At 47.8% G+C, this 14,189-nt stretch overlaps 1 protein-coding gene and 1 pseudogene across 1 annotated transcript; both read left to right on the plus strand.

Moving 5' to 3' along the window:
* The first annotated feature begins 1,729 nt into the window (after nucleotides 1-1,729).
* LOC138172832 (ras-like protein) lies at nucleotides 1,730-2,305 on the plus strand. Its single transcript, XM_069102717.1, has one exon. The coding sequence runs from the start codon at nucleotides 1,730-1,732 to the stop codon at nucleotides 2,303-2,305; it is 576 nt and encodes a 191-aa protein (XP_068958818.1).
* Nucleotides 2,306-4,273: 1,968 nt separating this feature from the next.
* On the plus strand, nucleotides 4,274-9,275 carry LOC138172833 (leucine-rich repeat-containing protein 17-like; annotated as a pseudogene).
* The last annotated feature ends 4,914 nt before the right edge of the window (nucleotides 9,276-14,189 follow it).

Here is a 14,189-nt window from a genome sequence, read left to right on the forward strand (position 1 = left end):
ATAGCCCCGGGTTTCAGAGGCTCGGGACAGGCGCAGAAGCAACACGGAAAAACCAAGCCTCAACTTTCGAAGAAGAATGGAGAAGCAGAGAAACCAGGGGAAGGAGATTCCAAACCGAGCGGCTGCTGTGAACCGAAGGAAGAAGACAAGGTTGCCCAGAGCGAGTTTGGGGAATGATGCAGGAAGAGCAGAATGTGGAGGTGGAAGAGAAAAGCGAGGAGGAGGAGGAAGAGGACAGGCAGTAGGAGATGGTGTTTCAGGTACAGGTTGGGGTATGGACGGCAGGCATGCTTTGGCTTTTTCCCTCGGGTCCTGGAGGACCTGAAAGACGTCTTGTGTACCCAGCTCTTCCAGAGTGAAGCACCTACTCTGGGCCTGCCCTCCCTCAGGCTGGATGCCCTGGGGGCTAACGACCCCGAGCAATGTGGGCACTGGGGAACAAAACCCTCGGAGTATGTGGGGATAGAGTTCCCCAAATCATCTTGGAGATAGAGCTCCCAGCAAAGGGTCAGGTCTCCCCAAAGACCTAGTGAAGGACGTAGGGTTCCCAGAAGCCCTTGAAGTTTGAGGGGCGGGGCTCCCCAAACCATTTTGGGAGTGGAGTTTCCAAAATGGGGCGGTGTTCCCAAGAGCCTTTGCTGCTCGGGGGCGGGGCTCCCCAAATCCCCTTTGCATTGTGGGGCTTCCAGAAGCCCCTGCAGTGCCTGGGAGGCGCTACTCATAATTCTTGGACTTTCCGGTGGGTCCACCTCGTCCTACAGTTTCAGAGGAGACCTGAGTGGGTTCTGACTGGGTATTTTTACAATTCAGAAAGGGTTAGTAGAGACCAGCTGAGCTGTTCAGGTAAGGGGATATGGATGGTCATTATCATTTAACGGCAATGGGGTGGGTGACTGGTAGCCACCCAGTTCAGTGCCATCTTGGGTAGCATTAACTCGGGAGATGTTGGCCTTGCAGCCAGCTGAGCTCATGCCCTCTTGGAAGGCGTTAACGTAGGCGGTGCTAGCAATGCAGCCAACCCGACCCACGCCCTCTTGGGTCTGCATTAATACAGTAGTGTTGGGCAGTGAATAGAGCACCAGCCCTGGAGTCAGGAGGACCTGAGTTCAAATGCGGCCTCAGACACTTAACACAAAAACTAGCCGTGTGACCTTGGGCAAGTCACTTAACCCCAACTGCCTTCCCAAAAAAAAGCAAAAAAATAAAATAAAGCAGTGTTGCCGGCGTCCCCTCCCCCTCCATCCAATGGAGCCCATGCACTCTTGGGCCGGATTAATGCAGAAGATGCAGGCCCTTCAAACACCTTAGCCAGAACCCCCTTCGACTGCATTAATGCAGAGGAGCATTGCCTGCAGGAATAAGATTTTCAGCATCCCACTGTCCTATGCCCTCTTAAGACCCCTTTGGAGCTGGTCCCAGGGAACCAGTAAGTCCTGAATAGGCCAGCCAGAATAGAAGGGCCTGGAGCCCATGGGCTCCAAGGACTGTTTGGGCTTGGTCAGCAAGAGCCAGGGGGCCCATAGAAGATGTATCTGAAGGTCGGTCCTTGAGAGGAGACTTGAGGCTGGGTGCTGGGTGAGCATCACCTCCTGATGAGAGCTGCCTTCCAGTGGCATGGGCAGACTTTAGTGAAGTGGAGTCGGAGGCAGGAGCTGGGTCCCTTCCACTTCCCATGGCTTCTGACTTTGGTGTCTGTGCCTCCCTAGGTGATCCCGACAGATGCAGAGCCATGTTGTATAATTTGGTGGTGATGGGCACCTCTTGTGTGGGCAAGAGTGCGCTGACCGTGCATCTGGTTCATAATCGCTTTGTGGAAGAGTATGACCCCACCATTGAAGATTCCTACCTCTTGCAGACAGTGGTGGACGGGGAGGCGTGTCAGCTGGACATCCTGGACACCACGGGCCTCGAAGAGTATTACAGACTGAGGGACCAGTACATGCGCTGGGGGGAAGGCTTCCTCTTTGTCTACGCAGTAGATGACCTCTACTCTTTTGAAAGCGTGCATGGCCTCTGGGACAAGCTTCGGAGAATCAAGAAGACGGATTACGTTCCCATGGTGCTGGTGGCCAACAAGACCGACAAGGCCTGCTGGCGGGTGGACTCCACACTGGGCCAAGAGGTGGCCAAGAGCTTCGGGGTCCCTTTTGTGGAGACTTCGGCCAAGACCCGGAAGGGTGTGGAGCATGCCTTCCATGAGCTGGTCCGAGAGATCCGGAGGTCCGCAGCAGCCAAGGAGCTCAGCGGCCCCCTTGATGCTGAGCACGTCCTGGGTTGTGGGCTCAAGCACTGCACGATCCTGTGAGCAGGTGCCCCCTCTCCCCCTTGTCCTGCCCCAACCCTCCCTCAGTAACTCCCCCCCCTCGGCCGCCACTCCCCCTCCACAGCCTCCCCCGCCCTTCCCCTGCCTCCAGGCCCGTATCTGGATCTGTCCTCCTTCCCACTGCTCTTCCCTGGATTCCTCTGACATGCTCGCCCTGCTGGGCCTCACCAGGATTTCTCCAGGTGCCTCTTGGTGGACTCCTCAGTGTTTCTACACTCAGGCTCTTTGGGTTTGGGTTTTTTTTCCTTTTGAGAAGGAATGACTACCTCACTGCCTCAGTATCCTAACCAAACAAAGAAAGACTCCCTCCCTCCTCCTGTGGGCAGCCTCCCTTGGCCTCTCTGGCTGCCCAGGCCCCGCAGACAGCTGGACCACCTTCTCCCCCCTCTAGCACTTCCACCCTCAGCAGCCTCCTCTGCCCTCCGGGGGGCTGTGGGTGGGCTTTGCCTTCACAGAAAGTCCTGCTGCCCCACCAGAGCCCCAGCCTCTGTTCCCCAGGGCACTTGGTGTGTTGGCTGTCTGGGGCCTGGCACCCCATTCCTAGGGGTGGAGGACCTTGTCTGTGGTATGGGTGAGGAGCCCTGCCTTGAAGTGTCCCTGTTCAGTGTCCCCCAAGATGGGGGAGGGGGTGTCAGTCACACTGAGTGTGTCTGTGTCCTTGTCCTCAACTTACCTGTCACCATAAGCACTTTCCCTGGAAGTGATAGGGGAGAGGGTGAGGGTGGGAGTAGAATGGGCCTGCCCCCTGCCAGGAGGAAGCCTTGGATGGGAAGTGCCATTTATTTTTTTTTATTTTATATTTTGTTATTATTTATTTTTATTTATGTTTTAGCAGCAGCTAAACCCCTTTAGACCTCACTGTGTGCTGCAGGGTCTTGTTCCCTCCAGGAGAAATGGGGGGGTGGGGGTTGCTGGCTGTGATTTCAACAGAGACCCCATAGCTGCAGTTCAGGTGGGGCCAATCTGCTTGGGAGCAGTCTGACCTGGCACCTCTCTGCCACCTTAGTAGCGGGCACAAAGGGCAGGTGAGCGACACTCCTGTTTCAGTTGAGTGTTGGAAGCATGCTAAAGCTGCCTGGTTGAGGGGTGGGGGTGGGGGATTCATCTTAAAGGGACTTCCCTCAGACTTGAATTCAAAGTTGTATATTTTTCTTGTTCTCTGATTTATTACCAATAAAAGTTGTTGGTTTGTTTCTAAATGTGTTGCTGGTGGTTTCTTGGGGGCTGGAGTGCTTTGGGGTAGGAGTAAGCTGCTTGCACTGTGGCCTGGTGGGGAGAGCTGAGAGGTGGGAACCAGGGCCTCAGGTTCCTCATCAGTGAGATGAGCGGGGTGGTCTAGAGGGCCTCTCAGGGCCCTCTTAATTCTAGTGCTAGAGTGCAAATCCATGAGGTCCCCAGAACCTGACTTTCCCTGTCTCTAACATGGAGTCCATGGGGGTGACTTACAGCTGTTAGCAGGATCAGGAAGCTGAGATCTGGGATGGACAGATCCCCTGATTGAGTTTGTGATCTGTCATCTAGATTTATCTCTGAATCTATCACCTCTACATCTGAGGGGTTTTCAGGCAGAGTGGTGGCGGGGTGTCTCTAAAGACTTTCAGAGATTCAGGTCGACTCCAAGCCAGTTGGAAAGATGTATGATCGTTCTGAGATTTCTCGCTCTGGCAAGTGGCAGAGTCCCTGAGAGGACCTCGAAGCTCCAGTGAGGCCATACATACAGTTTTGCAGAGAATGTGATGCTGATAACACGTCCAGGAGTTACACAGGATATAGGAATATAACTCATATTAAAAAGGCAAGGGGAGTTTGTTAAGGGTTACAATGGAGGAGGGTCCCTTCTATGGGTCGATGGGTAAACGTTCTGGCCGTGCTGCCCTCCAGTTGTCTAGCTGTTGTGGTCCTGTCTGGCCAAGGTGGACAGTTGGCCATCATGGTCCTGTTTGGGGCTAGATGCATGATTTCATTGTGGTTGAGTACCCACCTGTCCAAATCTGTGAATTGGATCCGAGGTCAGTGACCAGCTGGGGACAGTGGCTGTATTGGGTCTGGGGGCCCAAGGTGTGGTGAAAGCCAGATTGTGTGGTTAAATCAGGACATGCCTGCTGCTCAGTGGGGCCCATAGGGAAGCTAGAATAATGGGGCTGGGGGCAGCTCCACTGGGTTTTAAGCAGAGCTACATTACCCATATGCTTACCTCTGTCCTCTCTCTATAGCGCTCATTTCTCTGGTCTCTGGACCTCCCCACCCCTCCTCCTCCCTCCCACTCTGCCCCCTGGCCTTGTAAACCATTTCAGGCAATCACCCGGACCATTTCCATTTCGCCCTTGGGGGCTTGCTGTAAGTTGCTGGTGTGATTCTTCCAGAGACACAGACTCAAAGTTTGAACTGGTCAGGGAGGTTGTGGAGGGAGTCTTTTTCAAGGGGCACCAGACTAGATGAACTCTGAGCTCCCTCCCACCTGGGAAGTGTCAACCTGAAAGTTTGGGTAAAAGAGGCAAACAAGCTAGGTGACATTTATAGTGTTTACTCCCTTAAAGCTCAAAGATACATAGATGCACGGAGCCGGACTGTACATTCTGACTGTCTGATAAAAAAACAACAAATCTCTTTACATGTTTTAGGACAATCCCAACCCAGAATGTCTGTGTCCCTCAGATCTATGGTCTCCCTATGTGTTTAACCATACCTTGAAAAAAGAAGTTTCTTAGTTGAATAAGTTGTAAATACAATAAGACAAGACAATTGACACTCTAATTATGATCCCAGGATATCTGTGTTTCCCCCTGTTTAATATATGTCCAGAGGATGCCAATGTCTGGTCAAAGACATCCTGTCCTTTAGTGGTTACAAACAGGAAAAATGCCCTTGGCCAGCCCCAGCTGGTCTTAAAGTTGATGACACAGTGGCAAAGAATTGGAAATTAAGGGGGTGCCCATCCATTGGGGAATGGCTGAACAAGCTGTGCTATATGCATGTTATGGAATACTCTTGTGCTATAAAAACGGGGAGCAGATGGACTTCATATTTACCTGGAGAGGCTTATTTGCACTGATGCTGAGTGAGAACAGTAGAGCCAGGAGGAATCTGTACACAACTACAGCACAACGCATGTGTGATGACCAACTTTGATAGACTGGACTCTTCTCAGCAATGCAGGGTTATAAGTCAACCCCAAAAGACTCATGATGGAGAGAGATGTCTACATCCAGAGAAAGAACTGAGTTTGAATGCAGACTGAAGCACACTGCCTGCTCTCTGTCTTTTTCTTGTTTGGTTTTGTTTCCTCTTTCCCCTTGTTCATCCCATCTGATACAATCCTTCTTTATAACCTGACTAATGTCTAATATGAAAGTATTTGCATATCCTGTACTTGATTGTATGCTGCCGGGGGGGGGGGGGGAGGAGGGGAGAGAGAGAAAATTTGAAACTCAAGGAATTGTGGAACTGAATTTTGTAAATTAAAAGTAAACAAATTAATAAAAATCAAAAAAGAAAAGTTGACGACACAGGAAAGGGCATTTTTAGAGCAAAGCAAAAGGCTGGTTGACTATTTCACACTTTGCCCTTTATTGGGGTTCAAATGATCTAAAATGATTATCAGAGGCCATCCTGGGAACTGGGGGGGGGGCGGGGGGGGGTTTGGGGGTTAAAAGCCTCCACCCAGATCTCTCTCTCTCCTGACTCCTTTTACCAATGTCAGCTGGCTGATGGCTTCCTACAAGGCAAGAGGTGCCAAGACCAAGGACCTATAGCCCCTGCCCTCAAAAGAGTTTACATTCAACCCAGCTGGAAAGCTTTGAAGTGCCTACCCCCACGGACCCTGGTCCTGTGCCTCCAGGAGGCAGGCACGGCCATTCAGGAAGGAGCCTCTGGCCGTCTGGCAGAGCCCTCCTTTCTGAACTAGGTCCCTCCACCCTGGCTGTGCCCCAGGCCTGCAATGCTCTCTTCTCATTCCCACCCCCTCACTTCCCTCAAGTCCCAGCTGGAATCTCACCTTCTACAAGAAGTCTTCCTGGGTCCGCTTTATGCCAGCGCATTCCCGCTGGAATCGCCCCTGGTTTATCCTACCGATGCCTTGCTTATGTGCAGGTTGTCTCTTCATTAGACTGGGAGCTCCTTGAGGGCAGGGACTGTCCTTTACCTTTTTTTGGTTATCCCTGGTCTTAGAACCGGGCTCACAATGGAAGGACAAACAATGGCAGGAGGGCCTCTGGCACTGTGAAGCATTATGCCCCATGCCTTCCATGTGACGTACATACTTATCTTCATGAAAAATACGTAGATTATCAAGAAAGAAAACTAGTTTATACTTTGCCTGATCGGCCTGAGGATTTATTACATGTACTGCTAGCAAGAAATCGAATCCGCATATTGAAGAATAATATGTTTTCCAAGTTTAAAAAACTGAAAAGCCTGGATTTACAGCAGAGTGATATATCCAAAATTGAGAGTGAAGCTTTCTTTGGTTTAAACAGACTCACCACCCTCTTTCTTCAGCACAACCAGTTAAAGGCACTGACAGAGGAGGTGTTCATTAGGGTTAGGCTATCTGTATCTCTGTGACAATCCTTGGCACAAAGCTGTGAGATGGATATGCTGATATCAATGTTGCAAATCTCAAGGAACAGGAATCTGGGGAATTGTGCCAAGTGTGAAAGCCCACAAGAACTGAAAATCTAAAACCTAAAGCGGATAAAATCCGAATCCTGTGTTTGCATTTCAGTTACCTGTGTTTTCTGTCTAAGAAGGAATATCCAGATAACAGGGTTTCTTTAACTATTATTTTAGTTGTGAACTAAGGGAACAATCTCATGCTGTTTGTCACATCTACATTGGCTGAGCAACCACTGCTGGCTGGCATTCCACAATGGTAGACTGCATGAGATTGGCTTCCATTGGATGCCATAAATAACTACATAAAGACCTATATAACTTTTTAAATGTTTTTTTAAACAAAAAACTTGATTTATTCTTGCCATGCATTTTAAAAGCTATTTGTAAATACACAGAAAAAATTTAAAATGGAAGCTATAAATCTACATTTACCAAAAAAAAAAATGCTTAGAACAGCTTAATAAGGCTGTGCTATGCCTCGGACACTAGCTGTCAGTCTACCTCTGTGTATCTCCATCTACTATCTGTAAAACAGAGATCATAGGGGTGGCCAGGTAGCACAGCAAGTAAGAGCACCAGCCCCAGGGTCGGGATGGCCTGGGATCAAATCCGGGCTCGGACACTTGGCTTCCACCCAGAAACACCTGGCCGTGTAACCTTGAGCAAGTTACTTAATCCCAATTGCTTTTGGGTGGCCAGGTGGTGCAGTGAGTTAGAGCACTGGCCCCAGAGTCGGGATGACCTGGGATCGAATCCGGGCTCAGATACCACCACATCCAGAAATAACTGGCCGTGTAACCTTGAGCAGGTTACTTAACCCCAATTGCTTTAAAAAAAAACAGATCATAATAGTAACTAACTCAAGGTCACTGTGACAATCAAATGATGTCTTTATAAACTGGGTTTGTTTTGTTGTTGTTCAATCATTTCAGTCATGGCCAACTGTGACCCCATTTGGTATTTTCTTTTATTTTGTTTTGCTTTTTGGAGGGCAACTGGGATTAAGTGACTTGCCCAAGATCACACAGCTAGTAAGTGTGGCAAGTGTCTGAGACTGGATTTGAACTCAGGTCCTCCTGACTCCAAGGCTGGTGCTCTATTCACTGCACCACCTACCCGCCCCCGTTTGGTATTTTCTTGGCAAAGATACTGGAGGGGTTTGCCATTTCTTTCTCCAGCTTATTTTACAGATGAGGAAACAGGCAGAAAAGGTGACATGACTAGCCCAGGGTCACACAGCCTCCATCTGAAGCTGGATTTGAACTCAAGAGGATGAGTCTTCCTGACTCCAGGCTCTCTATGCTCTGCGGCGGCCCATAAGAGGTTTTGCAAACCTTGAAGTGGTCTATGAACACCTGCTAAGGTAAAGAGGGCATCCATGGCCTCTTGGAAGATAGCAGAGTTGTAGCATATTGACTCCCATGCCAACAGAGGACATGATTTCATGGATTGATGTCTTGGCCCATCTCATTGGTTCTCAGGATCACATATGTAATCTGGCTGCCTGTTTCTGCATTTGTCCCATCTGTCTGATGGGCCAGCCGTCCATCCTGCATCTCGCTGCTTCCTGCGGGTATACCCAGAGAAATCACTACAGACAGTATTCTGCAGCCCAAAGAGGCTGCTGTCCTCACACAGCAGGAGGAATCCTTGGTTTGGATGCAGAGCTGTGACTGCATTGGCACAGCATCAATAACGGGTATCTATGTGGTCAGCCACAAGGTGAGGAGGTGGATAGAGCGCCAGCCCTGAGTCAGGAAGACTCACCTCCCCAAGTTCAAGCCTGTCCTCACACAGCACCAACCACTTACCAGAGGTCTGTGCAAAGGACAAACAAAACGGGGCCCTTCCCAAAGGTTTGTTCAAGAAGAAGCAGAACCGGGCTGTATGTGCCCTCTGCTGCACTTATTTATTCAGGTTAAGCCAGCAGGTCAGGCCTGGAAGTCAGAAAAGAACTCAGAGAGAGCTCAAGGAGACGCTTTCAACACTTAGAGGACTCCCAGATCAGGATCCCTGTGTCGTCCCAAAATTAGAGTCTCCATTCGTGTTTCACCACAATGTGAGAAAGGAATTCTTTAATGCAGTAGACAGTAACTACAGTAAGGATGTCAAGGTGCCAACTGAAATTATAGAACCAGGACGTCTGTACTTCTTTTATCATTAACGTGACACAATATAGCTTAAGAAAAATCCCACCATTCAAGAGTGTCTGGTCCCAGGCGCCTGGTCCGTCCCCTCTGGCCTTGTGGCTGCTGACAGAGGAAGGGGCATCTTGGGCTCCCTCAGAGAGAAGAGGATGTCTGGCATGCCAGAGCACACCAAGCGTCATGGCAGGTGAAGCTCAGAGGGGTCCAAAAAGGCTCACCTGATTCACCCATCCAGGTTTTAGGCCTTTTTCAGGTGAGGGGGGGCTCAAAAACAGTTCACCTGAAAAATAGCTGTGTGACCCTGGGCAAGTCACTTTACTCTGATTGCATCGGCTTCCTCATCTGTAAAATGAGCTAGAGAAGTAATTGGCAAACCACTCCACTATCTCTGCCAAAAAAAACCCCAAATGGGCTCACAAAGAGCTGGGCAGGCTTGGCAGGGGGCAGGCTCTGCTGGGGCAGGAGGCAAAGGCCTGGCTCCTGGATTTTCTATGCACAGCTCTCTGCAGAGGAAAGGCAAATTACAGAAGGCTGAAGGGAGACCGTTCACGGACCCAAACATAGCCAAGCACACACAGTGTTGAGAGGGGCCCTTGAGCTCTGGGGGAGGCCACTCCTCTGAAATGACCAGACTGCCCTAAAGAGGTCTTCTGGACCAAAGGCTGGAGGGAGCCCATGGGGAGCCATCCCAAGCTTAGCCTCTGCCCTTGAACCCACTCCACTCCTTTTCCAAAAGGCTGACTGCCCACCTCTGGCCATTTGACCCAGCCCAGGGGTCACCAAGCTTTGCCTAGAGAGAGACCGTGGTCTATCAGCCTGCCTGCCACTGTGGTCAATGTGGGCACAGAACTGAACTCACCGAATAGTCAGTATCTGTGGAAAAGTGGTGCAGTGGGTGCAGTGGGGTCTGGTCACACCCCCTCTTGGGAGAAGTCTGGGTCTGAGGGAACCGAAGAGGGAGCTGGGAAGAGGAGCACCCTCTCTAATGGAGGAGACAGTGAAGAGGGGGGTGGGGAAGAGAAAGGAAGCAGAGGAGAGGAGAGGGACTCTCTGTGCCTGAGAGCCAGCCAGAGAACTGCCCAGAGGTCAGTGATGCAGGCGCTTGTGCCAGGAGCAGCTTAGAGAGAGGCCTCTATTTCCTCCTCTGTGAAATGGGATGACACCAGCACCTGCCTCCTCCCAGGGTGGTCATGAGAATCCAAAGCCACACATAAAGCCTTTCAGAGACATTCACTGTTATAGATGGTCCAGTGCCTGCCACAGTTAGGGTGGGCTGTGTTTGCACTGGGCGAGATAAGTCCTCTGGGACAATAGAGTGGCAGCACAGGTTGGCAAGCGCCCCTTGGACCCTCCTGTGACTGGAGGAAAAGCATACCCCAGACAGAACACAACCTGTAGCAGCCAAAATGAAACACAATAAGCTCCCAACCGACTTCTCTCAAGTGTGTTACCTGTGGACAGCCCTGATGTGTTGAGTTGGTACACACACACACACACACACACACACACACAGACTCCATTGGGAGCCTGACAAGTGGGAGAGATCACCTCAAAGAGCCTGGCTGATGGATCAGGATTTCACAAAAGCCACTGAGGAAGACTGAGGCTGGCAGAAGGGAAGCAGAAATGGGCAGCTGATTGTGTACAGAGGGGGGATGTGAGGTGAAGAGGACAGATGCCCCCCCAGATGCTTGGTGCAGCTGCTTTATGTTTAAGGCCTTTATTGGCAATAAAAATTAGAGTTCAGGCACATAGTCAGTCAACAAGCATTGTGAAGAGCCTGCCATGTGCCAGGCCAGCACTGGAGACAGAGAGAAAGGCAAAGCACAAGTCCTGCCCTCAAGGGCTCCCAGTCTAATGAGGCAGAATTTCCTGGATCCATTTCATTTCAGACAGCTGGTCGTTAAACATTTGACCAGCACCTTCTTTGGCAGTGAGAGTAGCAAAGTGAGAGGGTGGGGAGCAGAAGGAATGAAGCGTCTTTGGCTTAGATTGCCACCAGCTTTCCCTCCCAGGATGCAGACTGCAGCCCACAGGCACATCCTTCGGGGAGGGGGGTGGGTCTCAGCCTTCCTAGGCAGTGGAGTGGGGGGCTTAGCCTCCACAGGCAGTGGGGGGGTGTTCAGTCTCCACAGGCACACCCTGGAGGGGCTCAGCTTCCACTGGATTTTCTGAGTTTCTGTTTTGATCTTCTGTCTCACAATAGCAACTTTCTGTGGTTGTGTTCTTTGTTGTTTGCTCCTTTTTAGAGATAATTTCCTAACTTTTAACTTAGAAGTTGAGTTCTACTCCTAGGATGTGGAGGAGGAATTTTCTCTAAGCTTCAGGTTTTTCTGTCAAACTGTTTTCAGAACTAGTTTTGAGAGTCTTTACATTTTTAGTTCTAACAAGGTGTGTTATAGTCTAAGGAAAGGTGTGCTTACTTTTTTCCTGGTCTTTGCTCTAGTCTGTGAGTGACAATAAGCACTGTTTTCTACCCTGCAACTGTGATCTTGAAACTGCAATCCATAACTGCATATGGAGAATGCAGCAGTTCCAAACAAGCATCCCTTGTAGTCTCCTTCTGACCATTTGTCTAACCCCCTTACTATCTGTGGGCTAAGATTTCTAGGAGCCACTGGTGCTGGGTCAGTAGCCTGCTGCTGGCTGCCTGAAGCACAGCCTGTATTGGACAGGGCTGCAGGCTTACCCCAGTGAAGCAGACCTTTCCTGCTGACTTTCTAAAATGTCTTGGGCTGGAAAATTGTTCCTCCCTTCCTTTTTGGGTTGTGCTGCTCAAGATTGATTTTGAGGTATTATTTTAAAGTTGGTTGGAGTAGAATTTAGGAGAGGTTAGGTGAGTTCCTGTCTTTATTTTGCCATCTTGTTCCTGCCACACTATAATGCTTTCTAAAAGTGATTTTCTTTTGTTTTTTTTAAATGTTCCACTTTTCATTTGGGGAAAGGATCATTTTTTTGGGGGGGGGAGTAATGAAGCTCATGAGATTAAATTCCTAGTACTTTAATGGTAGCACCTATTATGAATGTTTTCTCTAGACGTCTGCCTTTATAGCTTAGATTCCTAGCATAGTAGCTGGCACCATATAATTATGGTGTATTTTGTGTTATTTTGTCTCCCAACCTTTTTTTCTTTTTTTTTCCTTTTTTTCTTTTTTTGTAGGGGCAGTTGGGGTTAAGTGACTTACCAAAGGTTAGACAGCTAGTAAGTGTTATAGGTATGAGGCTGGATTTGAACTCAGGTCCTCCTGACTCCAGGGCCCGTGCTGTATTCACTGCACCACCTAGCCGCTGCCCAATGTATCTCAACTATTGAACTTACTACATTGCTTTGTATATTTTGTCATTTTATGAAAGAGAAAAAATTGGTGAAATAAAGGAAAAGATCTGAAGTTAGTGAGTACTGATGTTAAGTATGAAATATAACATTTATCTCATAGCTTCTTATTTAGTTTTAAGTTCAAAATAGAACCTTATTGTTGACCTTTTGAGTTGCTTTCTGTGGCTGGAATCAGATTACTCAATTTAGTGTCACAGTTGATGTTTTTCCCCTAAGGTGTTCTGATTTGCCAAAACATTCATAATTGGGAAATTCTGATCATCTTCTCTGGTTTTTAATTACAAAATTACTTACCACTTTTAGTCTTGAGGAAGTTAATTCTCTTAATTTCTTCATTTTAATATTTTCTGTTTGAATTCTTAAAGAATTTCATTTAGAACCAAAAGATAATTATAGCCAGATTCCCAAATTATTTGTGAAAATCTCAATGGTGACTACACAGAATTTGTGGCCTATTCAGCAAGTCTTTACTGAGCCCTGCTTTTTCTCAGGTCCTTTTTATTCTAGCAAACAAAGACAATCAATCCTTGTCCTAGAGAAGAAAGCAAGTATATACATATAAATCCATAAAAAACTTTATGTAAAGTTGTAATTGAGAGGGGGAAAACATTTTCATCTGACAGGAGGTCATAGGAGTTGGTACATGAGTGGAATTTTGAAGGAAACAGAATGCTGAGGCTGAGATGAGGAAAGAGTATGTTTAAGGCATGAAGGATAGCCATTGAAAAGACATGGAGAATGCTAGATAGAAGTGTCATGTATGAAGAGCAGCAAGAAAACTGGGAAGTGGAGGTATGTATAATAAACCTTCAAAAATAAGTTCCTCTAACCAAAATAGCTGTCTGAATGAGAAGTAGAGGTAGATCATTTAGATACCACAGTCTGCTGCAGCAAAACCTTAACATTTATACCAGACCAAATAACAATCAAGGTATTCAATGAGAAATTATATTAAATTACTTACAGATCTTGGACTGCACAAGAGGTCAACCAGAAGGGTGATGCCACAGCCTGGTAACACATAGAACCTCCAAAATAGTGTGTCTGGAGTAAGCATGAGAAGAGGGCTGCCCTTAGAAAATCCTGTGGGTTGGACATTAGAAGCATTGAGCTTCTAAGTGAATATCAGACAGCAAGGTGCCATAATTCTGATAAAACTAAGGATCAGGAACTCTGAGGACCTTAATACCTTGTCCTTGAACAATAGAGAAAACTGAATATACAATTGAGAATTCAAGTGACCTAGTTTGAGATCTGTTAAGGTCAGCTACCTCTTCCAAAATTGTAACCAGGGGTGAAAACTGGCCCTAGCATAAGGCCTCTATTTAGGATTTTAAAATGGAGAAGTTAGTAAATCAAAGAAGCACTGACTTCTATCAAAAATTGTTGTGCATAAAAGTTTCTGTAAAATAGGGTCTAAATAACTACATGACAACTGTAAGCAAATGCTTGAGGGAAATGTATTTAAGGACCACATGAATAGCTACAAAAATGAAGCAAGATATTTAAAAAAAAAGTAATGTAGATGAAAAAAGTGGAGAATATAGGATCTTAGAACACAAAGTGGTAAACTGTACCCAGGAAATGAACTTTATGAAAACTTGAACATATCAACAGCTAACTCTTTAAGACAACAAGAAATAATAGATTGAAATCAAAGAATGGGAAAAAATAAGAAGAAAACACAAAATGTCTAATTATCAAAAACAACTGACTTGGGAAGCAGGTCGGGCAGAGATAATTTAAGACTCCCTGAGAAGCCACAATT

The sequence above is a fragment of the Petaurus breviceps genome, unplaced genomic scaffold (genome assembly GCF_028583685.1).
Source record: "Petaurus breviceps papuanus isolate PSGF00001 unplaced genomic scaffold, PetGlider_PUasm1.0 551, whole genome shotgun sequence".
NCBI classification, from domain to species: Eukaryota; Metazoa; Chordata; class Mammalia; order Diprotodontia; family Petauridae; genus Petaurus; species Petaurus breviceps.

Bases quoted from the DNA above. Each gene is read 5' to 3' on its own strand.
- LOC138172832 (XM_069102717.1), top strand. From the start codon at position 1,730: ATGTTGTATAATTTGGTGGTGATGGGCACCTCTTGTGTGGGCAAGAGT.